The sequence below is a fragment of the Brachyistius frenatus genome, unplaced genomic scaffold (genome assembly GCF_029030835.1).
Source record: "Brachyistius frenatus isolate BFR_SWC_R1_liver_20210118 unplaced genomic scaffold, ASM2903083v1 Contig_1, whole genome shotgun sequence".
Taxonomy (NCBI): domain Eukaryota; kingdom Metazoa; phylum Chordata; class Actinopteri; family Embiotocidae; genus Brachyistius; species Brachyistius frenatus.
This window is the reverse complement of record NW_027210600.1, coordinates 2,457,870-2,485,536: the sequence shown is the minus strand read 5'-3', so window position 1 is coordinate 2,485,536 and position 27,667 is coordinate 2,457,870. Positions and strand designations below refer to the sequence as shown.

Genomic DNA, 27,667 nt, shown 5'->3' with positions numbered 1-27,667 from the left:
CGCACGCACGTATGCACACACACACACACACACACACACACACACACACACACACACACACACACACACACACACACACACACACACACACACACACACACACACACACACACACACACACACACACACACACACACACACACACTGATTCCACCACATTCGGGCTCTATCACACACTTCCTTTTTTTCAGCTCAGTATCCTTGTATAGCCTCGGCATGGCACTGCCTCTCATGTCTCTGTCTGAACGTGCGTGCGTGTGTGTGTGTGTGTGTGTGTGTGTGTGTGTGTGTGTGTGTGTGTGTGTGTGTGTGTGTGTGTGTGTGTGTGTGTGTGTGTGTGTGTGTGTGTGTGTGTGTGTGTGTGTGTGTGTGTGTGTGTGTGTGTGTGTGTGTGTGTGTGTGTGTGTGTGTGTGTGTGTGTGTGTGTGTGTGTGTGTGTGTGTGTAAGCAGAAAAGCAGTTGCAGTGCACAACCGATACAAAAAGATGACAAAAACATAGATGGAGTACAAAATTGTGGTGTGTGAGACAGGAGTGGAGAAAGGTTTGTGTGGTGCTGTCAGTGGTGGAGCAGTGCGAGATGAAAGGGAGGAGGAGGAGCGCGGATAAACACGGTGATGGAGAGCAAGAGGGAGCAGGGGGGAGCGGGGGAGGAGCTGAGGGATGATTCCTCTCTCTAATCCTCTAGACACACGCTCGGTCTGGCTGCCTACTGGCTCAGAGAGGGAGACAGAGACGGAGGCAGGTGGAGGGCGCAAACAGAGAGAAACCAAGTGGGAAGGAAGCAAAAGAAGATGAAGGGAAGAGAAGAAAGGAGAGCTGCCTCACGTAAAGCCTGCTGAGAGAGAGAGAGAGAGAGAGACAGAGAGAGAGAGACAGGCACTGAGGACGAGGAGGACTGGAGAAACCAGCGACAGTTTCTAGCGGAGGGAAGGAGGAGGAAGAGTGTGATGCTTCTGTGTGCCTGAACCAAACCAGGACCGAAGGAAGGAGCAACAGAGGAGGAGGAATTCCTTGAAACATAGCTGGAAGAGAAGACGGAGGAAGAGGGGACAGAAAGAGGAAGAAATGAAGAGGATGGAGGAGAGAAGAACGAGCAGAGCCACAGATCCCTGGTTACTCAGGCTCACATGAGTTTATGGAGCTGAGCCCGGCCGGAGTTACTACAAGATGCTGTCAAAGAACGAGCGCGCAGGGACGAAGCATTAGTGTGCAGGTGATGGATGTCTGTTTGCACAAACTGAGGCTGCTCCTTGAAACACAGCAGAAGTAGACGAAGGCTCAGAGCCTCCGTTTTCGACCAGGTGTGTGAGACCATATGACAGACCAGCTGTTTAGGAGGTAAACGGGGTCTGGGGCACCCAAGGGAAGGAAACAAGGAGGGAAGACACGTGGAAGTGCATGAACAGAGAAATACACACACAGACGAGGTTCAGTCAAAGCATCTCAGAGCTGCAGTCAGAGTGTGTTTTGAGATTGCACCTTCAAAAAAAAGACGAGGGAGATCACAATGAGGCGTCACTGAGCTGCTTCGGGGTTCCATTCGACTCCTCTGTTACACAGAAGCAGCTGCCTGAAGCCACTCCCTACCTCATCGCAACCCAACAAGTGGACTTGAAGCCTCAGAGTGACGTACTGTCAAGCCAGCGCTGCTTCTCCTGCTGACTGGGAAGCCCACTTTGAAGTGGGGTCGGTGCTGATTTCCTGTGCCCAGTGGATGCCTCCTAACTCCAACCATGGGAGAATGGACCATCCTAGAGCGCCTCCTGGAGGCCGCCGTGCAGCAGCACTCCACTATGATCGGAAGGTGAGCTGCTGACGGGGTGCGATTGTTGGTCTTCAGAGAGATGCTTGCATCATTTGGGGATGTTTCTGAATTCCAGTTGAAATCGAGAACAAGCTGTTCTTGCTCACTTTGTCTGTCATCTGTGCACGAGTCTTCATCAGTGCATGTTTGTCTGTGAATATATTTGAAATACGGTGAATGTGTAACATGTGCATGCAAAATATGAATCCCTCTCTGCGACCAGTCAGTGGTTCCTGGTCCAAAGTGGCTGATTGCTGGGTGAGGGGGGCTTTAGCTTCTTTAATCCCTCTGAGTGACATGATGGGAGGGTTAGGCAGCCGGACTATTAGTCCCCACAGAGGCTTTAGACATCAGAGGATCCAGAGCAGTGTCAGGGCATCTCACCTGAAACATCCCCGGTGCTTTCATTTACAGTTTTCACCTGTACCTCTCCACACTGATGTCTTTGTGCCTCATTTCAGCTTTACCACAATCCTCCCCCCCTTCTCTTTTTCATGTCAAGTATGAAGTCATTTTTACAAACTAAAAAAAAAAAAACGAGTCACAAGCACGAGGTCAGGTCAGTTATGATTTATGCATCCTCCTACATGCCGAGATGTCTTGTATTTTAGTTTGTAAGAACTCCCTCTCATCGGCCGCAGAATGAGCAAATTATTGATGAGCGTTTTAGCCACGGAGGCACATCAGCTGTGTAACCGGTATTAAACATGATTTTGCATCTTGTAAAGGACACACTATTGAGTTTGAAGGTCGTCTTAGGGCGTCTTTGAACCCAGAGTTCAATAGAAGCTGTCTGAATTTGCAGTTTCAACCAATCCCCTCAAGCTCCTGACTCACTCCGGCTATGGTACTCTTGAATTATCGAGTGGATAAATGTTTATGAAGTAAATCATCTGTGGAAACATTCTTTTGTTTTGGCAGAAGATGAGTCTCTCGGTGTGAATTTTGTTGCGTGGAGTAATGAAACTGATGTGATTGAGAGAGCAGCCTGTCGGCTGAACGGTTTGTTAGAGTTGCTTCCTTTGGTGTTATGATGAATGATTGGTCAGCATTTGCTTTCCCTCATTCATGAGACAGTGGAAGACACTGTCGCTCATCAACTGGGCGAGTCATACTGGCTGCAGGGTCTCGGCGAGAGCGAGAAAGAGAAGAGACAGAGAGAGGAGAGGGTTGCTGAGGAGAAAAATCGCTGAAGAAGAATGACATCCACAGAGTCAGTCGAGGAAAAGAAACATGCAAAGCCAGAGAGTTTGGGTGCAAAGTGGAGAGGAGGCGAGCAGAATCAGCAATCAAGAGATGTGGGAGACACGAAGCAGATGACGGGGAACGAGTAAAAAGAGAGGGAGTGAAGGCGAAGGCAGCGAGGGACGGTTATTCACAGACAAGTGAGCAGACACATGGCCACAGTCTGCAGGGCGTCGGTAGGAAGCCAAGAGGACTGTCTCGTCACAAGATGGTGCTGCATGTCATGACCTAAGCAGGGCAACCAGGACACCCGGAGGCAAAAGAGCCTCCGATCATCTTCGCACTGATTATATCTGTTGGCGAGACAGATGAAATGTTCAGATGATGGGAGGAACTGGACACAACATAGACTTTCCAGCAGCCCCTTAATGATTCATGTTGCATTTGTTTAGCATCAATAAGTTGTGTGTCCTTCATCCAGAACCATTTACAGCAATATTTTAGATTTCATAATATACAGCAGGTTTGTGTCTGTAAGCTATAGAAGTGGATCTTCCTAAGGAGACTGAGGTTGCATTTTGTTTTGAAATATATAAAAACATTTTTTTCCAGAGGTCAGGGTTATATCAGCTGCATCTCTTCAAATAGAGGACACATTCAGTGGCTTGTTCAAGGATACTTCATTATACTGTGATTGTATCAGCTGAATGTCTACACAATCAAGTTAATGCTCTCCACAGGATGAGTTGTAATAACTTTTATCTGATGTGTCCAGTGCTTTGGTTTATGATCAAATTCCAGCACAAATGACGACCATCAGCCTCTGGTATTCTAGAGTTGGAGATAACGCCGTTAAACATCAACATGTGAGCATTGTCATTGTGAGCAGGTCAGCTTGATGTTGCACAGTCTCCCTGAGCTGCTTGCACTGCTATGTGGCAGTGATGTGAGTAAAGAAGGAGATTTACAGTCATTATCATGAAGCATGATGTCACCCGGTGGAGCTATTTTGGCATTCAGTCTTAGTTGGACTGCTGCCGACTGGATTGACTGACATATTGATTGACTGTCCAAATTAACCATGCAATTGAATCTTACTACCTCTTCTAAATAAATAATTTGTTGTGGTTTCCATGGTGACTGAGGTATTTCTTTAATGGCCGTAAACTTCACAGCTCATCCCCAGGTGTGCCCAAGTGTGTTTATTGGAAATCTCAAGGGGTGTTGCATTTTATTTTATCAACTTGTCCGTTTAGAAATAAATGGATCAACAAAGGGATTATGTCTTTCAAGGTATTTATTCATTTTTGGTAATTTCATGCTAGAAAGAGCCAGACACCCATTTTTAGCTTTGGTTTCTGTACATTCCCACAGTTATGTGCTCTCCCTGCATCTGGCTTTTCCGCATCTCTAAACCATCTAATCTGGGCCATCACCGCTGACATGAATTTTTATAAATGCTCGCTAATACTCCCTCAGTCTCTCAAACCCATTGGTCCCTCCACGGTAATTTGTGCTTGTCTCATTGGTCAATGAAGGTGCCGTCCTGCGGGGTGAAGCACTGGACAGGTTTCCGTCCCTGAGGCGATGCCAGCGTGTGCTCTCACGAGTCGACTCGTCATACATGAGTCACGCACACATTATAGCACTCGTTTGTGTAAGAAGACTCCCCTCTACAGTCAGAGTGCGTATGTGTGCGTGCGTGCGTGCGTGTGTGTGTGTGCGTGCGTGCGTGTGAGTGTGTGTGTGTGTGTGTGTGTGTGCGTGTGAGTGTGTGTGTGTGTGTGTGTGTGCGTGCGTGTGAGTGTGTGTGTGTGTGCGCGTGCGTGCGTGTGTGTGTGCAGAAACAGTCAGACTGCTTGTGAAACGTGATCTTTGTGGGCTTAACGCATGCGCTTGGAAGGATTTCAGTCCTGTCTGTCTGTCGTCGGTCTCTGTGTGAGTGTGTGCATGTGTGTGTGGATTTGTGTGTGTGTGTGTGTGTGTGTATATATATGTGTGTGTGCATGTGTGTGTATATATTTGTGTGTGTGTGCAGAAACAGTCAGACTGTTTGTGAAACGTGAGCTTTGTGGGCTTAACACATGCGCTTGGACAGATTTCAGTCCTGTGTGTGTGTGTGTGTGTGTGTGTGTGTGTGTGTGTGTGTGTGAGTGAGTGTGTGTGCAGAAACAGTCAGACTATTTGTGAAACGTGAGCTTTGTGGGCATAACACATGCGCTTGGACAGATTTCAGTCCTGTGTGTGTGTGTGTGTGTGTGTGTGTGTGTGTGTGTGTGTGTGTGTGTGTGTGTGTGTGTGTGTGTGTGTGTGTGTGTGTTCACCTGCTGCCAGTGATTTATTCCTGCCATTACGAGCAGTCGACCAGGTGTAAATCGACTTCCCTGGGACCCTCTGATGGACTGTGGCACTGCGTGTTGGTACACCGCCTCCGAGGATAAACCGTGATGAAACACTCCACCGAACTGTCAACACATATCTCACGCTGTCTCTGTGGTCCTCGTCCCATTGGCTACTGTCCCATTTGTGAGTTGCCATTGGTCAAAGTGGGACTGCTAAACATGAAAGTCCGTCCTCATATTGATTTCCGATAACGTAATAGGAAGTGGAGCTCGAAAGAAGACAGGACACTTAATGAAACAGTCTTTAGGCCTGGCCATTTGCAATACAAATGGATTGTGGGTTGCACTGACTGGAATGTTAAGTGAGTGATTAAAGCTGAGAGTACCTCATTGACAATGAGATAAAAGTTAAAGTGACTCCTCACAATTAATGTCAGGGAGCCACAAACTGGATCAATCTCTCTTCCAACAAGACTTCTATTATATGACGAGCCTTTTCCAAAACCTGCTTTTGAAAAACTACTTTTTGGAGAAATATAAGACTTCTAAACAAGCGAAGTTGTGGAAGTTTCCCCATGATACTGTTTGTTTATGGACATGCTAGTCCATCAATCACTCTCCTGTCATTCTCTCTCTCGAGAGCCATCAGAATAAGTTTCTGGCTGTTTTTCAGGCTTCTCTTTGAGCCTCTTTTTGTGACGCTGCTTATTTTTGGCTGCTTGACAGATGATTTGGTCTCTGGTGTATTTCTGCAGTACAGCTGTAAGGAGACGCTTTTAACACGTTTTCAATCGTCATGAATTTACTTCCTCTGTGGCGGAGAAACAAACTAAAATACATTCTTTAGTTTAGTAGCATTTACGCTACAAATGCATAATGCTCCAATCTCGCCACTCCAAGTGAATATGTAAATGTCTTATCCTCAAATATAAAATTATTCTCACTTTTCAAACATAGTTTCCAAAAAACTATGCTCTTATAGTTGTGCCAATACAATTATGTCTAAAGGCAAAAGTATTTAGAGTTTTCATTCATAGTTTCTACTTTTGAAGATTTGAAACATTTATGACGTTGCACTTTGCTGTTCCAGCCCGTTCTCATTTTGATGCTGTCAAATACTGACGTTTTGTGAAAGCCGCCGGCATCACAGAGATACAAACAAAATGCTCCTTGGTGTCGGTGAAGTAACTCCCCAGTTTGAAGAAGGAAGTCTGGTGAGGTAGTATGAAAAGTTGAGTTAAGGGATGGAGGATGGATGGATCAAATGCAGGTCTTTCACTGAAGAGACCGACTCCACGAAAAAAATGTACTCAGCATGCATAAATGCTTAAATAATGTACTTGACATTCCTTCGTAAGTGACGTACTTCTTTGAGCCCAAACCATAATCTTTTCCTAAAGCTAACTACGTAGAGAGCTTTAACAAAATGACAGCGTTTGATGTCCGAGGATGGAAACAAAGTTGGTTGTGCACACAAAAGATGATGTAAAATATTGGTAAACATTACTGATGCAAGCCTGTGCAATTGCACCATCAGAGAGTTTTTTTTTTAGATGCTGTTACACAATTTTACAATCACTCTGTTTGAATCATATTGAGGCTTTAAAACTACTTTGTTGATGTGAACTTGAAGTAGTCCTTGCAGCTGAACTTCATTCGCAGCAGTAGGTGTAATCCCTGAGATTTAAGAGATGCTGTGAGGTTTGCTTGTATCTCAGCATGCCTCTGCACATGTAAGCTTTTCAGCAGGTGATCAAGAGCGTACGTGTTTTGACGGAAGCTTTGCGCCTCACTCTTGACACAGGCCACCTCGCTCAGTGTGACTCCTCGACACGGCTCCCCAGAGTCAAATGAGCGTTGTCACTCAGGAGGCACAGTTCATCCATCTAGGAAAACGTGTGTGCATATATCCGTGTATGCCACAGGCAGCCATTAACACAATGCTACAAATACACCAAAACCAACATTGTTGTGTTTACATGCGACTCAGTGTGTCTGTGTTTGGTGACAAGTTACAGCTCTGTCGTAGCATGACCTTTAGATCATCAAGCTTTTATTTAGAAAAATCCCCGTGGAGCACTCACAACCCCCGCGGAGGTGGCGGCTGATTTTGTTTGCACAGAATTAGGCTTATCCAGCAAATGTATTGCAGAGGAGAAGGGAAGATGCTATGATATCGCCTCGCCTGCAGCAGATTCCCTTGTCAGATTGTTAAAAACAACACTTACACAGGGCCAAGTGAGACCTCTAACATTTATTCACTCCATCCCTCAGTGTCTCTTCTTTCACACTTCCTCCTTCCACATCACCGAGGGGAGGCAGATTCATGTCAGTCCTGCTGCATCTCAGACCGTTATAACTAATGCACAGCAGCCACCTGCTGATAAAACCTACAGTACAACCTATATCATTGTAAAGCCAAAGGATAAGTTCATGACTGAAGATGCTGATAGTGGGATTGATCAGCTATGGCTGCGCTACTAGAGATACAACGATCCTGGAAGTGAGCCCCAGGAGGAAGAAAGTGCTGCTCTGTTGCTGCTTGCAGTCTTTGCATGATTGGAGGAGTACAACCAGCCTCCACCGGGACCGCTGGAGAAGCAGAGTTGTAGCTGGAGGAGAAAGAGAGAGCAACTGCACATAATTATGCGGCTTGTGTTCTCATTTCTTTCTGCTAACACCTCATATATATTTCCTTCCCACATTCTCCCAATGCGTCTCAGCTGCTTCCTTCTCCTGCTCATCATCCTCACAGTCCACATATGCCAGGTCAGCTCAGGTTTGATCTGGTGTTTACATGCTGATGGATTAATCGATTAAGCTCCCATTGTACTGTAAATGTGCGTCCTCATCAGACATTATGTCAGGAGTTAAACCTCCATCCTCATCCTAAAGCTGCCAATCACTTTTAACATCTACATCAACACTGTAGATGCTGTGTTGCATGATTAAGCAGGTGATAAAAAGCTCTTGAGGTCAAAAGAGTAACAATAACATGGATATGAATGAATAAAGTATGAATGGATAAAGAAAGATATTAGAGTAGGCGAAGGGGTCAGGGTTCAGACAGATTTCACCTTGCAGGACCTCAGGGAGAAGCTGTCTCCAGCATGGTGACTCAGCATGGCTTATAGGTTTAGTGTTAGCACCTTGCTGGAGGACAGAGCAGGTCGGTGTTAGAATGACACCGGGGGGTTGGTTCAACTAGGACATTACCTCAAGCACACAAACTCAGGAAAGCAACCCTGCGAAAATATTCACCTGCAAGGGTTATTGAGCCTTCTCATCATTTACAAAGTATTCTTATTATCTGGGATAATCACTCACACCATTTGCTATAAAATATTTAAATTATGTTGGTTGACTTTGATTTTTACTCCAGTGGTGCTATAATTGCCTTTTAGTCAATTGCTTTTTAGACCCATACCTTCTCAAGTTTCCCTCACAGCCATTAGTTTCAGCTAAATATGACTTATGACTGTAAATCCATCCCAGTGATCAAGCTGTTGGCTCTAATTTTTTAATTTTTTTATTTTTTTTACAAAATGTAGCTAAAAGCAGAGCCAGGTTTGAAAAAGGTGTCACTGCTGGTGCGTTTAAACTTGTGTGATCACATTTGAAACCCAGGGATAAATGTCACCTGCCAGGATCCACTGTGTTCAATCAATACTTGAACATCCCAACATGAAAAGAAGTCCCTGCACTCTTCGCCACACGATTGCTAACAGTGGCATGATAAATTATTTATCTGAGACACATTTTACATCTCTGCATGTTGATTTCATACTATCTGAATGAGTAACATCAAAGTGCTAACATGTCACATTTTAACGTGACTTTGGATTATTGAAAAGGGAAGTTGATGAACTTTTCTCAGTGGTAAATTTTAGATTTTGTGTGTTTGTGTAAAAGCCTTTACACACCAGGGGAGTGAAGATTTAACAACGCGAAAATGTAAAATAATGGCCTACGAATTGAAAACAATTCAAAAAATTGCCCCTAAACATTTTTGAAAAAAATGCAAAAGAATTAAAAAAAAAATTTTTTAATAAACGTCAGGTCATTCTTCAGAAAAAAACTACGTCTTCATTATCATCCAGTGATGATGATTACTCCTCCTCACTCAATAAAAGAAGAGGAGATTTTGTTTTGCTAGCCGAACCTGCTGCGACACTGTTGTCTGCTTCCTGTCAACTCTTCTAGGTAGGTAGGTAGGTAGGTATATACTTTATTAATCCCCGAGGGGAAATTTTTTCGCCACAACAGCATACATACAGGAGCAATAATAGAAACAATAGAATAAAATAATAATAGAATAGAATAATATAATAGAAAAGCAATAAAATAAAAAATATAAATATAAAATATAAAATGCACAGTACATACAGTATATATACAGTACATTAAATATCTATATATATTATATGCAACAAACCAATAAACACAGTCAACATATATATATATATATATATATATAATATATATATATATATATCTACATACGGTACAGTATATATCTATATATATAATATACATATAATATACAAGCAAGAAACCAAGAAACACAGTCAACAGTGTTTTTGTACTGTGATGGATTTTGCCAGAGGTGAGTTATTGTAAAGTCTTATGGCAGTGGGCAGGAATGATCTCCTGTACATCCTTCTACATCCCAAAGTAAACCACATAAACTACTCAGTATCCTGACAGCGATGCTACTCCATACGTTGTCTTTCTTGTGCCCTTTTTCACATAACACCGGGTGGCTGGAGACACAACATTGATATAAACTGTAAGGTTGCAAATAAAAGCCCACATTTTTTAAATCTCACACCTCTAGTTTGTAACACATGCCTGAATTAAATTTCAAGTCTGGTGCCCAAACTGAGAAAACAACCCTGGTGACATTAGTACAGTATACAAAGTGTTGTAAATTTACTCTTAAATGAAAAAGGTTGATATTTTTTTTCCCCATAAATCTACACACAAGCCATAATAACAACAAAGTGAAAACATGTTTCTAGAAATGCTTGCTAATATATGATAATAATAATATTATTATTATTATTATTATATTAATATATTAAGGTTCAAAAACTGAAAATCTGTCCTTTACAAAATTATTCTGACCTTTAATTCAGTATTTTGTAGAAGCCCCTTACAGCCTAGGGTCTTCTTGGGTAAGTCTCGGCAGGCTTTGAACATCTGGATTTGGGCAGTTTATCCTGTTCTTCCTGGCAGAGTCTGTAAAGCTCCATCCGATTGGATTGTGTCTGTCCACAGATGTTCTCAGGGGTTCTCAAGTGTGGGTGTTGACTGGGCCACTCAAGGACAGTCAGACTTGTCCTGAAGCCACTCCCGCGTTATCTTTGGTCCGCTGTCATGCTGAAAGGTGAACTGTCGCCCCAGTCTCAGGTTGCTGGACTCTTCAAGGCTCTCTCTATATTTGGCTGCAGTCATCCATCGCTCTATTCTGATGAGTTTCCCTGTTCCTATACTGCCGAGAAGTACCACCACAGCAATGATGCTACCACCACCATGCTTCACTGTGGTGTTAGCATTAGCCGCATGACGAGCAGCGCCGGGTGTTTGCCAGATATAGTTCTGCCCGAATACTTCAGTTTTTGATTCAGCAGATGAGAGAATATTTCTCCTCATCTTTCAGGGCCGGGGACATACTTGCTTTAGAACCACGCGTTCGTGTTGACAACCGTTTACATTGTGGACGTCACTTGCTTATGTGCTCTGCAGGTTACTGCAGAACTCCAATAGAAGGCAGACCAGAGAGACAATGATATAATTAGAACACCCAGATAACTTGATGTAAACAATAATCATGGTAACAATCAAAGGGGTCACGACTTTGTTTATTCTGAGATCACAAGGGGACAAAAAAACGTCATCAGCACCGTCCGTACTCCATTTTACAGTATTTTCCGCCGTGCACGTTCTTAATAATCTTGTACTTATTTCCGTTTAGTTTTGTCAGTCACATCTCAATACTGCCCCTAAACCACTCTTACACTGGTTATGTGTATAATGCAACATTGGTAATGCATTGCGTTAATTCCTGAGGACAATATAGGCAAATATATCTCCTGCCTTAGAAAGCTATTTTGTAAACTCTAAACAGGCCCTTAAATCAGAGTGGCTTTTCTCCAGCTGCTGTATCTTACATGTAATGTTCTATTTTAATAAGGTCACGGTTGTGTTTACGTGTTCCTTGGAAACATTTTAACATTCGATAAGAGTGGAGCAGTGGACTCTTGTCGGGCCATGGCACAATATGTAATGTGTAAAGGGTGCAACTGCACACAATGCAAACAAAACACAGTGAGTCTGTCCACCTGGTTCTGCCTTTTTAGTTTAGTTTATTTCCTGTTTTCTTTTGTGAGCACTTACCCCATGTGTTTTGGTCTTTGTGTGTTTTCCTGCCAGTTTTCATACCCACCTGCGTCTCATCAGCCAATCCACCCCTGTGTGTATAAATAGCCCCAGCTCTCCTCTTTTCAGCTGCCAGATCGTCCTGTGTCATAGTTGTTCCCTGCGAGATCACCACTTTTCCACCGTAATCCCTATGACAGAGGGTTTTTTTTTAAATGGTTTTCAGACTTCTGTTTGTTCCCCGGTGTTTGGATTTTGCCAGCTCCTTCTGTTTATGTAACTGTTTATCAGCTTTTTATAACTAAAGCTCGCCTTTTATTTCTGGCCTCTGTCTCTTGTGCATTTGGGACCTCTTCTTGTGACTTGTGACAGAGGCTGTCATTTAATGGTAAAGAAATGTCCTTAAGACTCTAAACTAGACTTTGATCAGTGGTGTAATAAAAAAATAAAAATGGCAGAAACAGAAATAAACCAAGTTACATAAAACATGAGGGATAAAATTAAAACAAATAGCCATCTTTGATCTTTGTTTGGTACAAAGCAACGCTGCGGCGTTTGAAGTTTTCTCTGTTGGGTCTATTTCTGTGAGCTTTGTGAGATTACTGTCTTGTTTGTACAATCTGCTTTTATTACACATGACTAACAGCATTTCGATGTAGCCTTCGTAAAGCTGATGTTCTCATCCCGTTTGATTGATCATTGTGTTCGTCTGCTGAAGTTCAGATAACGCCGCTCCTCTACACCCCCCCGTGTATCCTTTTTGTTTTCTTTATTATTCTGCCTCTACACTTTATCTCCCTCCATCTCGCTCTTTGAAGATGAAAAGGATGCTCTTCTGACATTGACTCCTCCTCCTTACCCCTGACCCACCACAGCTCCCATTACTGGCTCCATCTTGACACTTTACCGAGGTCTCTAATGAACAAGGTGAGAGTATTAGAGTCACTTAGACGGTGGCACGCTCATCTCTTTGAGCACGTCTGAGTGTGCGTGTATTCGTGATGACTCTTCCTTAGAGGCAGTATCAGCTTCTGCATCGTGCGATTAACTCAGCATGGATAGGATGCAAGAGTGCACACACCTTACACCTTGCTAAGACACACACTGTCTCCGCCAGGACTAAAATACTGTACGAAGCCATCTGATTCACTGCCTCCTCTCACACACACACACACACACACACACACACACACACACACACACACACACACACACACACACACACACACACACACACACACACACACACACACACACACACACACACACACACATACATACATACATACATGCGCGTGCATCTCATAACCAGATGGTCATCCAAATATATGAACATGTGCGTAAGCGAACTGGCAGCGTGGTTGCTATATTTACTCATTACTCAGGAGCAGAAACGTACACGTAGACACGCTTTCTCACACACGCATGCATTTTGCCAAACCTGTCACAGTCCCACATGTTTGCAGCTGATCATATGAGCAACCAGATAGGGTGTGACAATGCATTCACACCTCACCACACACACACACAAAGCCATTTGCACATTCTTCAGTTAATCAATGAAGCGAGCTGCAGGGAGCGCACTCGACTCTCGGCAATATGCTGCATTCACACCGCTCTCATAGCCAGTTATTAAAAAGGTACTTAGCAGACAGAGCAGTGATGTGGATAAATTTAGACTTCATAACCTGTAGGATGACAGCAGCAGGACTCGTGCTGCTTTTTACTGGAGAAAACTGTATCTCCCAAAAGGCATTTTGGGAATGTGAATCTGCATTCACCAATAACATATATTTTTACAGCAGTCAGTTTGCTGGAATATCAAATAGTGTAATGGTCGGTCTACCTAAAACCTAGACTCAAACTGGTTGGCAAAACAATTACATCACCTCATCCATTGAATAGCTGCTCTGGAGCTTTTGATCACGATTTCCCCCAGCAGACACCCTAAAAACATGAACATGGCATTGGAGATGTTCTCATTTCTAGACTCTTTAAGGACTTCTTTCCTGTTTTGGCTTTAAATTGGGGAGTTAAACTTCTACATGTTAGCTCAGCTACTGTGTAGACCAATTGATGAGGAAGAAAAGAGAGAAGAAAGGATCAGTCATGTAAAAATTGCACAAACACTATAATTTAATCTGTCAATAATCTGATTGATTGGACAGTTATTGTACATGAAACATTAGCTGAGTTTTAAACCGCCAGGATTCAGGAGGAGCGTCTGGAATACTCTTAAATTCATGAGTTGAGACCCTGCTCACAGAAACTCCCCATTGTATTTGTAAAACCACATTTCATCATACATGTATCTTTCTCAACAGGGAAAACTGATTAAATACACATTTAAATGCAACACTGAAGATCCATTGACCAAAGACGCAAATGAAGCTTTCTTCAACGTAATATTTCCATGACATGCTTATGCAGCAAAAGAAAAGAAAGCAGATATGAATAAACAATTAGATGTGATGTTTACTGTCAGTGTTAAAAAGTTGTAAATAGGAGAACCAGACATCAAGATTTCAGTGTATAAATTGAACATTAGATACCCATTATGGGAAATGTAAACCATGTCTTAGGGAACTCCACAAAAGCCACTATGGAAGGTTAGGATTACTGTGTAAAAATAGGTAAAGGAGTATTTTTGTTTTAGTGTGTTTGGGATGTTCCCTGGATGGCCATGTGCCGTCTGCTTGTGTGTCATGGAGGCTCCCTGCATGTGCCAGAGCGGCTGATTTGGGTTGTGGTTTGGCACGGGAGAGCCGCGGTGGGTGGGGAGTTTGGCATGGACCTGACGGCCCAAGCTCGGGATTGTCCAAAACCCACTGATTTAATCCGGATTACGGCCATCATTTCTCTCTTTTTTTTTTCTTTCTGTATTTCCCTCCCCGCTGTCCTTTCCCACCCACGCATTCGCTCTCTTCCTCTTCCCTGCTGCTCTTTCTCCTGCTTATGCCTCACCCCTCCATTACGACCTTACAAACTACACCTAAAATCCACAATGCTTTCACTGGCTGGTCTGTTGCCGTGGTGACCACTCATGTCACTTTTTTTTTTTTTCTGCATTCTTGCAGTGGATAGACTGTGAATAATCGCTCACAGTAGATTTTAGAAAATCTATTTCTAATGTCACGTTCACCTGTTTCACTCTTTCTTGATCGCCTAATCTGTTACCAAGGTAACTGCCATCATCATTACCGTCATGGAGACCCTTGCATACAGTGCACGTATGTACCTGTGACTGGGAAATAGAATACACTCAATCTTTTCTATATGTAAAACAGAAATATTTTTTTCAGTGAGACTGCAGGAAAATATTTCCTAATGGGTTTGTAGCATTTCATTATCCTCATTTATATAACCACACAAAAATACATTGGACATTTGCACAGCCTGTTCATGTGCATATACGTGTGTGTATGTGTATGTGAACATTCAAATTGTAATTATTGTCAGCCTTAGTAGGGCTATGATCTCCATCCATTTATCTCCGGGGCTAGCCAGTTCATGAAAACAACATTTAAATACTATTGTCTGTGTGAGTCTGTGAGAGAGCAAACAAGACTGAGATGGATGGATAAGTTAACAGTATTAGAACATACTGTTACTAAATTTTCATTTTAGCAGTTTACAGACACGGGATTACACACATTAATCTATGGTATATCTTCATAAATGTTGTCGCCAACCACCTTATTATTACAACAGAGATATACAGTAGTCCATACAGTGAATAAAGCTGATGAATACACAGCTGCATCTGTACCTACGTGCTCCTATATTCAAGGCAACATCATCTTTGTAAAGAAAACAACATAATAATGGAAAAAAAGGTAATTTACTACAGTATCGCCTGTCAATTCTCATCCAACCACATTCTGTGTTGATTAAGGCACTTGTACCTCTATTTTTAAATACTTAAAAAAAAAATTTTTTTTTAAATTCCTACTTATAAAACCTCCACTTCAGTCTCAATCTACTTAAAATCCTTTTTTTCTTGGCCCCTGTGACTGATATACTATTATATTTTATATGAATAGATTATTACTGCTACATCAGTGTGGAGGTAGAGAGTGGGGCAGAAAACAAAACAAAGTTCCATTACATAAATCTGTGAAACATAAGTATAAAGTAGCATCATACAAGTACCTCAAAATTTAATTTGGAGTACATGGATTTAGTTACATCGCTGCATATGATGTTTCCTCCAGTGATTGGTGTATGCTGCTTGTGGAATATTTAGCCAAATAAGCAGCAGCGGTGCATAATGTCGCTTACAGACTCGGTGAACCTGAGGGACTCTGAAGGCAGCTGATTGCAGAGCAAAGGCTTCCACGGTAGACGATGGTAAAACCATTATTACTGGTTGGTATGATAGAAATTTATCTTCATCATCTCCAGAGATGATGGAACCGGCAATGTCAGACACAATCGGCTTTCTGCTGCCCTGCAACAGCTGGAAGAGTGTGTGTTTGTGTGTGTGTTTGTTTGCGTGTCTGATTAAAACGTGTGCGTGTGCACATGTGCATGGAGAGGTGTCCTTATTCTGCAGGAGTCATGCTGTCTTTCTGAGTAATCAATGCATACACTGTACAGTGTATGTTTGTTATAGTGGTCTCAGCATCTGAGCCATATTTTTGAATGTCTGCGTGTGTGTGAGTGTACATGTGTGTGTTTGGAGGTGGGTGGCTGTGCAGGGTAAAGGTCTGTCAGCAGGGGAGGGAGCAGCCCCCTCAACCCTTCTGTCACTGGCCTGGAGCACCGGAACATCCCTTCTGGCTATACGTGTGTGTGTGTGTGTGTGTGTGTGTGTGTGTGTGTGTGTGTGTGTGTGTGTGTGTGTGTGTGTGTGTGTGTGTGTGTGTGTGTGTGTGTGTGTGTGTGTGTGTGTGTGTGTGTGTGTGTGTGTGTGTGTGTGTGTGTGAGGGCTCCTGTGTGAGGCTGGATCCAGCTGGTCGCCAGATGACCTGCCGTGAGCTACGAGCTATTGATAAACCTTGGAACAGGAACACAAAGGCTGAGAGAGAGAGTATGACAAGTGTCCGTCCATATTTGAGGTGACAGGATAGCATTTGTCAGCGTTGCTGGTACGTTGCATGCAGGTTACCGAGTGAAGCCCTGAAGACACACAGGAGAGGCAGAAACTCAAAACCTTAAGAGGGGAAATAGAAATAAGGAGAGGAGAGGCAGGACAAAGGTCGCAGTAAACAAAGAGATGGAGGGAGTTTCCTAAAGCACTGCTGACGAGACAAATTTACGAAGTGATGATTCTTCTGTGATTCGACGCCCCTGACAGAAAGACATAAAAACGTGGGATGATGTTTCTCAAACTTTCTCCTTCTAGCATAAGTTCATTTAATGTTTCCAAACTAAGCACATATACATTTTATCATTTTATTCTTTTATTCTTTATATAGCAGAACTAAAGTCAGTGCCAGTTCTCTGTTTCCCTTCTCGTTTCTGTTTGTCTGCAGGATTAAATAATTTTGAAATGATGAGAAAATCATAGTCAAGTCTGTTCTGTAAAAGGTAAAACTGACCCGAGCTTATTTACTTTCACATTTTTTCAAAGGCACGGCCAACTCACGTTGGCAACACATTCCCATCGTGTATTGTGCTGGCGTGGTCTCTGTAAAAGTAGGTGAACTGCACACTTTGTGAAACTCAATTTGGTGTGTAACCACAGCAGAGAAGCGAACCCGGTTTCAGATCTCTTCACTTGGAGTGAAACAGCAATTAATGCTGATTATCAGGTGAAGTGAGGGGCGCACGCGTCTGAGGTGGTGAAACGTGGGAGGCTGATTGGTGAATATTTCAGTGACAGAAAATCTGAAGGGTAAATTAAAGAAACTCACGTTAGAAGTTTAATTAATAGCAGAAACAGAGCGGCGGTGGGGACGGGAGTGTAAGGGGAGGCGGGGTAGGGGAGCGGTGCAGAGAAAAGCTTGTTTACATCACAACCCAGAGCAGCTATCCAACTCCTCAGCCTCACAAACGGAGCTGACTTTTAAACAGAAATTTAATTTATGGACCACGTATCCATTTTTTAAATAATCTATTTTCTTCCTCTTTTCTTCTTGGCTTGCTTTTAAACACGTTCCCCCCTCCCCTAAAAGGAGGTCAATATGTTCTGCTTCTTGTTACTGAAATATTTTCTCAACAAAACTTCAACACAGCATAATTTGTTTTGCCTCGCTGGCATCATTTGTTGTTTCCGTGAACTCTTCTTCGGGCTTTTTTTGCATCGAGTAAACCGGCATCCAGCTCTCCGAGGCACCTAAGCCATCTCTAACGGCTGCAACAAATCTGCTCCCCTCCACTGCAGAAACGTACCGTTCTTTAGTTGACTTGGCTTCTAGTCGGCACACTTTCTCTCCCTTCATCTCCCTTCGTTTTCTGCCCCTCGCCTGTTGCCGTGGTAACTAGCAGAGGGAAATTGACTTGGAGGGGAGATTAAAGGGAGGGAGAGGGGTGTGTGTGTGTGTGTGTGTGCTGAGTTTCTGGGTAAAGGAACCATGGCTGCTCTTCCTCCACTCTCCTCCTCCTCCTCCTCCTCCAGTGCCACATCTTCCAACCTACAATCTCATCCTCCTTATCGATCCCTTGAGCCAATTATTCTCCATCCTTTGCCACCTCTTCCTCATTAAACCACTCACTTTTGGCTTATACCGGTTTTATTTCTCCTCCTCACCTTCTCATTCAGCCTGAATTTAGTGATATTTCTATTTTATGCCCGTTTTAACCTTTGTTCCTGTCTTATACAACACACTCTACTTTTTTAGTGCTCCAGAATGCCTCATCACAAATCCTGCAACACGAAAAAAGGTGTACTTTTTTCATACGCTTTGCCTCATTACCCTTAAAACTGTAGCTCCAGGTCGACACACTGTGCTACACACAACTCCAACCTCACCTCCACTTCTATTTGTATGCTACACTGTGAATTGCATTTTGATTTTCTCTGGAAGTTGAATAACAGTCCGCTGGGGCAGCAACAGCATTCTGTGTGTGTGCATATGGAGTGGGCAGATGGAGCCGGATTTTTGCCTGTCAGATGCCGAAACTGTGATTATTTCTTCCATGTTAATGTACATGTTTAATTTTTCACAATTAACTGCACGACCGTAATGAGAGCTTTGTGCTGTGTCCATTGCCAGATAATGAGTAGGAGAAAGTGAAAAAAATATGGCAGGTCAGGCACTCACAATTGCTGTGAAGAGAGGAGGCGTTATAGAGTTGGCATAATGTTTTTGCATAATTACCATATTATTCAAAAAGTACAACAAACACTGTCTGCTGGGAACAGAGGGTGTGAGCATGATGAGGTACAGTACGTGCTGAATATGTTGTCATAGCTTTCACACATATTCTACCTTGCTGCATTGTTTACAGTAAATATGCTTTTGGTGAACAATATAAAGCATTTGAGAGGCTGAAACCAGCACATTTTTTGGCATCTTTAGTGATAAAACTATTTTACTAATTAATTCAGCAGCACAACACAAATCTAGTGTAAATAGTTCTGCATAATTTGGCGGTTCGCACATTTCCATAAGAATATTCAGAGGCAGTAAGTGAGTGCATCGGATGGACTTTTTTGAGGTGTTTTCTATTTCTGAAACCATCGCCTATTTAAAAGCCTCTTGAGACTATTTGCAGAGAAACAATGCTTTTCATAGAAAACTACAGACACAATCTGGAGATTATTCCTGATAGAGGGGAGGTGGTCATGGAGAGAGTGGAAGGGCCAGAGCAGGATCCCCGGGAGAGCAAATTAAATCAAGAAAAAAAGTAAAAGAAATAAAGATGCTCTTGAGAGGGGAGAAAAAACAGGTGGGGGCTGCTGCGTGGGGTACGATAATCTAATGCTATTCGATGGCATTAAAAAAAAAAACTTAAAAAAAAATAATGCAAGAATCCTCCCTTGGCCCTGCCACAGATTACAGAACTGGGTTTGCGTGTGGAAGCTATTATATAATTCATTCTCTATGATGAGATTTTTCTCCATTGCTGGTTTTCCTTACTAACCCCCCTCTATCGCTCGCGCTTCGTCCCGGCACTGGCAGGTTTCTCTTTTAATTTAAGGGGAAGATGTCTGAGCCACACTGCGTTTTTTGGTGACTTTCATAATCTTTTTATCCCTGTCTGGAACTAATTCATCTTCTACAGCGATTTGATGTCTTCTGTTAGCACTGTTAGTTTTAAGCAGTTCCCCCGCTCACTGTCTGGATGGTGCTTTGTTGCATGGATACGTGCGCGAGTGTGTGTGTGTGTGTGTGTGTGTGTGTGTGTGTGTGTGTGTGTGTGTGTGTGTGGCTGCACGTATACATGTTTGTGTGTGTGTGTGTGTGTGTGGCTGCACGTATACATGTTTGTGTGTTTGTGTGCACATTTAGTGCAATACACTCTGGTATTGTGGATTCTCTGCTCACTAAGCTCCTTAATGGAGTCACTACAAGGGCAAAAGCATTTTTTATTTTTTTTGCATTTATTCTTTTCTTCCTCCCCCTCCACATCCCATCTGATCACAGGTGGGTGGATTGGCAATAAGTCTTTTACTGTTTCATTTTGGAGGCCATCGCTGATGACCTACCGTTTTTGACGAGAGGTACATGGTACGTGTGAATCGCACACTGTCCGAATGGAAAGGATTAACTCTGCCCTTCGGCTCCACATCTGTGCCACACCAGACTGGCAAAACCACTGTGCGATTGGTAGATTACCCTCCACACACCCAAATGCCATCTAATGATAATCTGGCAGTGTCTACGGTTCAGTGGGCCTGCTCCTGGATTCACTGTCCGCTCAACACTGTCCCGATAAACAGATCTTCTAATTATTTGGATAAATTTGAGAAGCCCACATTGTTGCCCACTTCTCTTCATTTAACCTTTTATCTACTGAAATAATAAGAATACACAATCAAACTTTAAGCCAAATGCTGCAGTAAACAAACCAGCAAGTCTATTTTAACAAAAGTTTGATTTCACTGTAAAACAGACAATACTTTAGTGATGCACAGTATCTGTCTTCATGAAGCACTGTTTTCAATAACAACATATGCTACCCCCTTTCATGTCCACGCTCCATTGACGAGTGTTTTCACTCATTGAATCCTAATGAGTGTAGACCTCGGGTTAATTTTTCAAACTGTAGGAGCAGCATTTAACCAATCAGCACTAACCACCATATGATGTGTGCACTGAAACCCATCAAGCTGTAAACTCAAGACTCTCCATGGCAGTAAATGACCACTGCGAGGAATAGGCTGGCGGAGCCATGCTCTAAATCTAAAGACATGTTGGATGTATCTGTTTGAGGCATTTGGTATTTTACACATACTGCCTCTGTTATAAATATTCACTCTTCAAATATGACAGGACCGTTATGTCTAGAGCTGTAATGTTGCGTAACTGGAGGTGATGTAATATGAACCCAGGTGTTTGCTAGTTTACTGTAAAAAGCCACTGATTTCTGTGGGCAAAGGGAGAGAAAATGCCTGATACTAATATCAAATCAGTTTTTGGAAAGAAGTAGTGTGTCTTATGAATCGCACAGAAGTCTCACTTTAGAGACAGTCTCCTTTATTTTATTTTTATGATCAAGGAGCAGAGTGTCACGTCGTCCCCTCTTGCTCTTGGTTTATTAGATATGCAGTAACATTTGAATATTCATATCAGTGTGACCTCTTTTACTCCCACTTGAGCTGTGTAGAAAGTAGGCAGAAGAGTGACTTTTACAGGGAACCTCTTCTGTAATGACACCAACATGCGAAAATGGAGGAGTTACAGCGCGCTACTAAAGTCTAAAATACACCAACTGCTTCTAGTGAAGCTTCATACAGTACTGCCCCCTAAGCACTGCCTCTAAGGCTATTTTTATGTCACAATCTATTGACTTGTATGCACACAAACCCATAAATCCACGATAAATCTAATGAGGTCAGGTTTTGATGGGCTGCTGTAATGGCGTGTCCTCTGGGTTCACGTGAAGTAATGAAGGCGATTTATCAGTTATTTATGAGATTATTAATATAAATTGTAATAAGTGGGGATCTTGCGCAGAACTCGGTCTGAACTGCTTCATTTCTGTGGGATTAAACTACAACGCAACAATCAATCAATTGATTAACGGTAATGTTGGGCTGTCTCATTACAGACTTAGTTTAGTCACATATTACGGTGCGGGACACCCGGCCAGCTCGTACACACTGTGAAAATCATGCTGTCTACTCCTTCTTGGTCTAAGAGCTGAAAAATAAATGATGGATGAACACAGTAAGAAAAGAATAAAGAGAAAGATGTCTGCAAGAAAGTAAAACAGAACAGAGGGAGGAAAACAAAACTGTAGTCCATCTATTGTGTGTGTCTAACATAACTCACTAAGTGTACAGACATGCCAAGTCAGCACACGTAAGCATGTGCTCAGTTAGCACACACACACACACACACACACACACACACACACACACACACACACACACACACACACACACACACACACACACACACACACACACACACACACACACACACACACACACACATGCGTGTTTCTCTATATTTGTGAGAACACTCATTGACATAATGCATTGCCTAGCCCCTTACCCTAACCTTAACCATCACAACAAGTGCCTAACCTCCACCTTGACCCTAACCAAATTTGAACCGTGAACCTCAAACCAAGTTTTAACCCTCAAATTGCACTTCAAAGTAGTGAGGACCAGCCTAAATGTCCTTACAAAGTGTGTTTGTCCTCATAAATATGTTTTTTTTTAACCAAAATTAGTCCACACAACGATAGCAATACATGCCTGTCTGCACGCACGCACACACACACACACACAGACTGAATTAAAGTCAACCCATTTCAGCAACAATAATTTCTTTCTCTTACCACACCCGACACAGAAATAGCACCTAATCTGCCAGCAAGGCTCACCACAGTATCACCTGTTGCTATGGAAAGCACAGGAAGAGTGTATTTGTGTGTGTGTGTTTGGATATTGTCAAAAATCAATCCCAGCTCCAATTTAAGTGAATCTAGACTGCAGTTGCCATGCTTACTGGGCCTGATGATGCAGATGACACTAAAATTAGACGGAGATATGTCATCACCTCTTTTCACTTGTAAACAGCTTCACCAAACACACGTACTTGGTCTTGCATCACCAGTAAGAGAGTTATGAGGGCTGACGACACGTCACGGCTCCACGCATAACTGTTCTTCTTCTGGAGTGTTTATCTCTGGCTGATAGATGAGATGTGGAGCACTCGTTTTCTCTGGTTTCTTACAGGAGGAACAGTGACGGTGACACAATGTCCCTCTGTCTCATTAGTACAGTTTTTCCCTCTTCTCTCTGTCTCTGTGACTTCTCCCTTTCAGATTAAGGAGTTCACAGACCTTCCTTAAGCCCCCTGCAATGATCTCACATTTAAATCCCTCCTCTCGACCTAATTTCAGACTTTTTTCATCCATACTTTGTGTCTCTTATCAGATTCCTCTTGTATTTCCTTCCTAATTATTTAGCCCATTTTAAACACAGCTTTAAAGGCAAATGTAATTCCTTTTTTTTTTTTTTTTTAAACTCTGACCTCCAGTCTAGTTCAATACAGTCTATATAGTTGTACATATATATGTGGAATGTGCATAATTTCATTTTAATTAAAGAGGGGAAAAAGTTCCCTGAGCCAGCTAGCTTTATTATATAACTTTCAGTTCACCAGCAGACCAGTTAGCTCAGTTATTAGCTTGCTAACAAACAACAATAACAAGATTGGTAACTGGCCTATGAAGCATGTTAGTTTATTAAGCAACAATAATCCCACAGTTCAATCAGAACATTTATTTTGACCTTTATATGTCCCTGTTAAGTGGAGCAGTTTATACTTCAACAGAGGGCGTAAAATAAAACTTAATAGATTCTCTTCCTTTTAAGGTCAGGACTGTTATGACGGCTTGCTATTGTGTGAATTGGTGTCAAAGAATGTACTTGTGGACTTGACACAAAATATTTAGCAAATTTACTTTGAGCCATAAATCCTCCTGGCAATTCTATTAAATCACAATGAAAAACTTTCACTGTCTTAAATTGTGGTGTGACTGGACCTTTGGACGTTTGCTTATAAAAAGGATAATAGAAGACCTACAGAGAGTACTTTGGCACACTGATATTTTTCAACACTACATATTGTTGTATTTTGCACTTTTCAAAGTTGATGATACAAACCTTTACATTGACATTGTTTGTGCTGTACATTTCATTTAATCTTTTACCATCTCACTTGTCTCTTCAACCTCTCTTGCGTTCTCCCGATGTCCTCTCATACTCGGTACATGTGTAGAGCCTCTGCTGGGAAGGGCTTCTCATAATGTATATAATATAGTAAATCACTGTATATCTTTGACCGTATTGACTCCATTCATTTCTCTGTTTCTCCTTTAGGATCTTGCTGACAGTAGTAGTGATCTTTCGCATCCTGATCGTGGCCATCGTTGGGGAGACGGTGTACGAGGATGAGCAGACCATGTTCATCTGTAACACTCTGCAGCCGGGCTGCAACCAGGCCTGCTATGACAAAGCCTTCCCCATTTCCCACATCCGCTACTGGGTCTTCCAGATCATACTGGTGTGCACGCCCAGCCTCTGCTTCATCACCTACTCTGTCCACCAGTCGGCCAAGCAGAAAGACCGGCGCTACTCTTTTCTCTATCCCATAATGGAGAGGGACTACGGGGGAAGGGAAGGGACGCGAAAGCTCCGCAACATAAATGGAATTCTAGTTCAGCATGGTGGCGATGGCGGAGGAGGGAAAGAGGAACCGGACTGCCTGGAGGTGAAAGAGATCCCCAACGCCCCGCGGGGCCTCACCCACGGGAAGAGCTCCAAGGTTCGCCGGCAAGAAGGGATCTCCCGCTTTTACATCATTCAGGTGGTGTTCAGGAACGCACTGGAAATTGGCTTCCTGGCAGGCCAATACTTCCTTTACGGCTTCAGCGTGCCTGGGATTTTTGAGTGCGACCGCTACCCATGCCTGAAGGAGGTGGAGTGCTACGTGTCCCGGCCCACGGAAAAAACGGTCTTCCTGGTGTTCATGTTCGCGGTGAGCGGCATCTGCGTGGTGCTCAACTTGGCCGAGCTCAACCACCTGGGCTGGCGCAAGATCAAGGCCGCCATCAGGGGCGTCCAGGCCCGCCGGAAGTCAATCTGTGAGATCAGGAAGAAGGACATGGCGCATCTGTCCCAGCCGCCCAACCTGGGTCGCACACAGTCCAGCGAATCAGCTTACGTCTGACGATGAAGAGAAGATAAAGAGGAGGGGTGGGGTGAATGTGCAAGGGAGAAAATTAATTAATTATGATTTTAATTTAATGAAGATGGTGTGGAGCTCAAACAAGATGACCTGTCCTCTGTGATGATGGAAAGAAGCAGAATGTAAAAAAACACAAACCTCCAGCTCGCCAACTTCGAGAGCCATGAGAGGGCAGAGGAGGAAGGTAATTATACAAAGCGTAAGAGGGCAAAAAGTTTTGTTCCACAAATGAACATAATTAAAACATTTTGATCTCATGGGGAGATATTCCAACTGCCATTTTATACTTTTGTCTTTTTTAACTAATTACCTTCTCCCCTGCCCCTCGTTCCTTGTAATGGGAAGATTTAAATTCTCATGGGGCTCGAGAGGGAAGAACTGGAGATGAAAAGAAGAGTGTAAGAGAGCAGATGAGAGGCTGTTTTGTGTTCTTTGGGGATAATGGAAGACGACGACGGTGTTTGATGCTTCCCATGGTGCTTTTCTTCTGGACAGTGTCAGCCTCAGTGAACAAGGGAGGACAGGATAGGGGATGGGACAAGGAGGATGAGCAGCAACATCATTAAAAGAGGAACGGAAGAACTGTCAAAGCCATGACAGACTCTGGAGAACGAAGGCAAGTTTGGGAGTGAGGGCGAGTCGAAGGGGGAGACATCACGCTCTGGGAGCCGGGAGAGAAAAGAGCTGCCTCTGAACAGTGTGTCTTGCCTCTGCTGGAACATCGTCACAAGCCAAAACCAAAAGAAAAAGACTGACGATGTTTATGTTTTGTCTCTTGGCAAAAGATGATTTTAACACAAACACAGCGAGTACCATAAACACTTTTACTCTCCTCCCCCCCGTCTCTCGCTCTCTGTGCTCCGCGGCTGGCAGCCATGTAGACCCCGGCAGCTTCGACTGACATTAATGACCGTCACTGCTCTCCTGCTGCGTAAACTTTGGAGAGGAACTAATGAACAAAGGGACAAACAGCCGGTGAACGTCAGTCTCTCCTAAAGCACAAACCAAATTTCCCTCCCTCCAGTGTTTTTGTGTGCTAAGAGACAAAGGAGAAACAGAAGGAAACGAGATGGAGAGCCTGTGGAGGAGGAACAGATCACTTTATTACATCTTTAAACAAATTTTATAAAATACATCACCATGAATTATGACTTCTTTTTTTGAGAAAGCAATGGTGCCATCCTTAAGATATTTAATTATTGTTGAAAAGTTACATAGAGTATATCATGGTAATATTATTTATCCATTTAGAGTATATCCAAATAGATTTATTTATCTTTGCGGGCGGGTTGGTGGGGGAATCATGTTGCTGTTTTTTCAAATGTATAAACTGTCTGTCTGTCTTTTTTTTTTTTTTTTTTCATTTTTGTTTAGTTTAAAGCATTTCTCACTGATGGAACTGATTCATGACATGTATGGGGTGGGAAGGGACGAGTTTGTGAACTTTGTTATGAAACGCTTTGAAGATGTGCAGCTGATTTTTTTTTCACTTTTTATTTGCAGCTCTTTAGAGACAGCTTACATGCAACTACTACTTACAAAATGCAGCAAAACACCACATCTGTACGTGTTTCCTACAGAGAGCCTTGGTTTTCTTCAAAGTCAGCTGCACAGCTTCGAGCAGATACGGCCTGTGAGCCATTTGATAGAGGCATGTTTACACAACGCGGTGTTTCTTGAATGATCAAGCTGTGTAACTGATGAGCAGTTGCACCCTAGCGACAGTTGTGTTTTTGAATCTCAGTGGCTTTCATTTTGTATTTCTTTCCTGACTGGATTTCAGCATGCATGCATCGTAAGATAATGACATGAAAGAAACAGAAAAAGATCAAGATGACGGAGAGTTGTTTGCACCTTGATTACTGCTGACGAGTGGGTGAGTGGCAGACTGAAGGAACTCTTGGTGGGATAGAGGCTGTGTTTGTGGACACACACAGACATGAACAAGTGCATAATTTAAAACATGGAGCCAACAGACTGTGAGCTGACAAAACCAGATATAAGGACAGTTCAGTGGATTACATGCTGTAAACTCACATGGACACACAGAAAGTCATTCGACCAGCATGATGTCGTCCTGTGACTCTGTGGGGAGGAGGCTCAGGTGACTCAGACAAGCACACACAATCACAAAGCAGTTCACGACAAGATATAGAAGCGTTCAGTAAAATGATCAGTTATCAACTAACTGATTAAAAATAATTCTTAAATCCGGTATGAATATGCAAATCAGAGCTCTGTGTTTCAGCCCTGACATTTACTGTAGTTTATCAACTGAGAATCTGCACACTGAATGGCCTTTTGCAGCTCAACACTGCAGTAGTTTCTCATTGCCACATTTTGGCGAGCACTAAGGTTACTTTCTCACTCTACTTTTGTGATACACCAAATGGTAGACATGTTATGGTATATTGTAGCTACCGTACTTAATCCTCTGCCCCTGTGCTGCACTATTAATTGCTGGAAATGTAAAGTGCAGCAGGAAATCTGACCACATCTGAAATCAAAAGTGTTAGCACTTGATCCGAACAGCCAAACTTAAGGGTGTGAAAAGGCAGCCACATCATTTAAAGGTCCCATATTGAATCAATTCAGATTTCCATTTCTCATAAAGCAGGTCCAGGTGCTATATATATA

The 27,667-nt window shown here is 42.9% G+C and overlaps 1 protein-coding gene across 1 annotated transcript; it reads left to right on the top strand.

Moving 5' to 3' along the window:
* The first annotated feature begins 697 nt into the window (after positions 1-697).
* Positions 698-27,667, top strand: LOC138620555 (gap junction delta-2 protein). The gene is made up of 2 exons (XM_069697913.1): positions 698-1,806; positions 24,163-27,667. Exons 1-2 carry the CDS (start codon positions 1,736-1,738, stop codon positions 25,010-25,012), a joined length of 921 nt encoding a protein of 306 aa, XP_069554014.1. The 5' UTR covers positions 698-1,735; the 3' UTR covers positions 25,013-27,667.

Bases quoted from the DNA above. Each gene is read 5' to 3' on its own strand.
- LOC138620555 (XM_069697913.1), top strand. From the start codon at position 1,736: ATGGGAGAATGGACCATCCTAGAGCGCCTCCTGGAGGCCGCCGTGCAG. The intron at 1,807-24,162 runs GTGAGCTGCTGA...TTTCTCCTTTAG, and splicing joins CACTCCACTATGATCGGAAG to GATCTTGCTGACAGTAGTAG.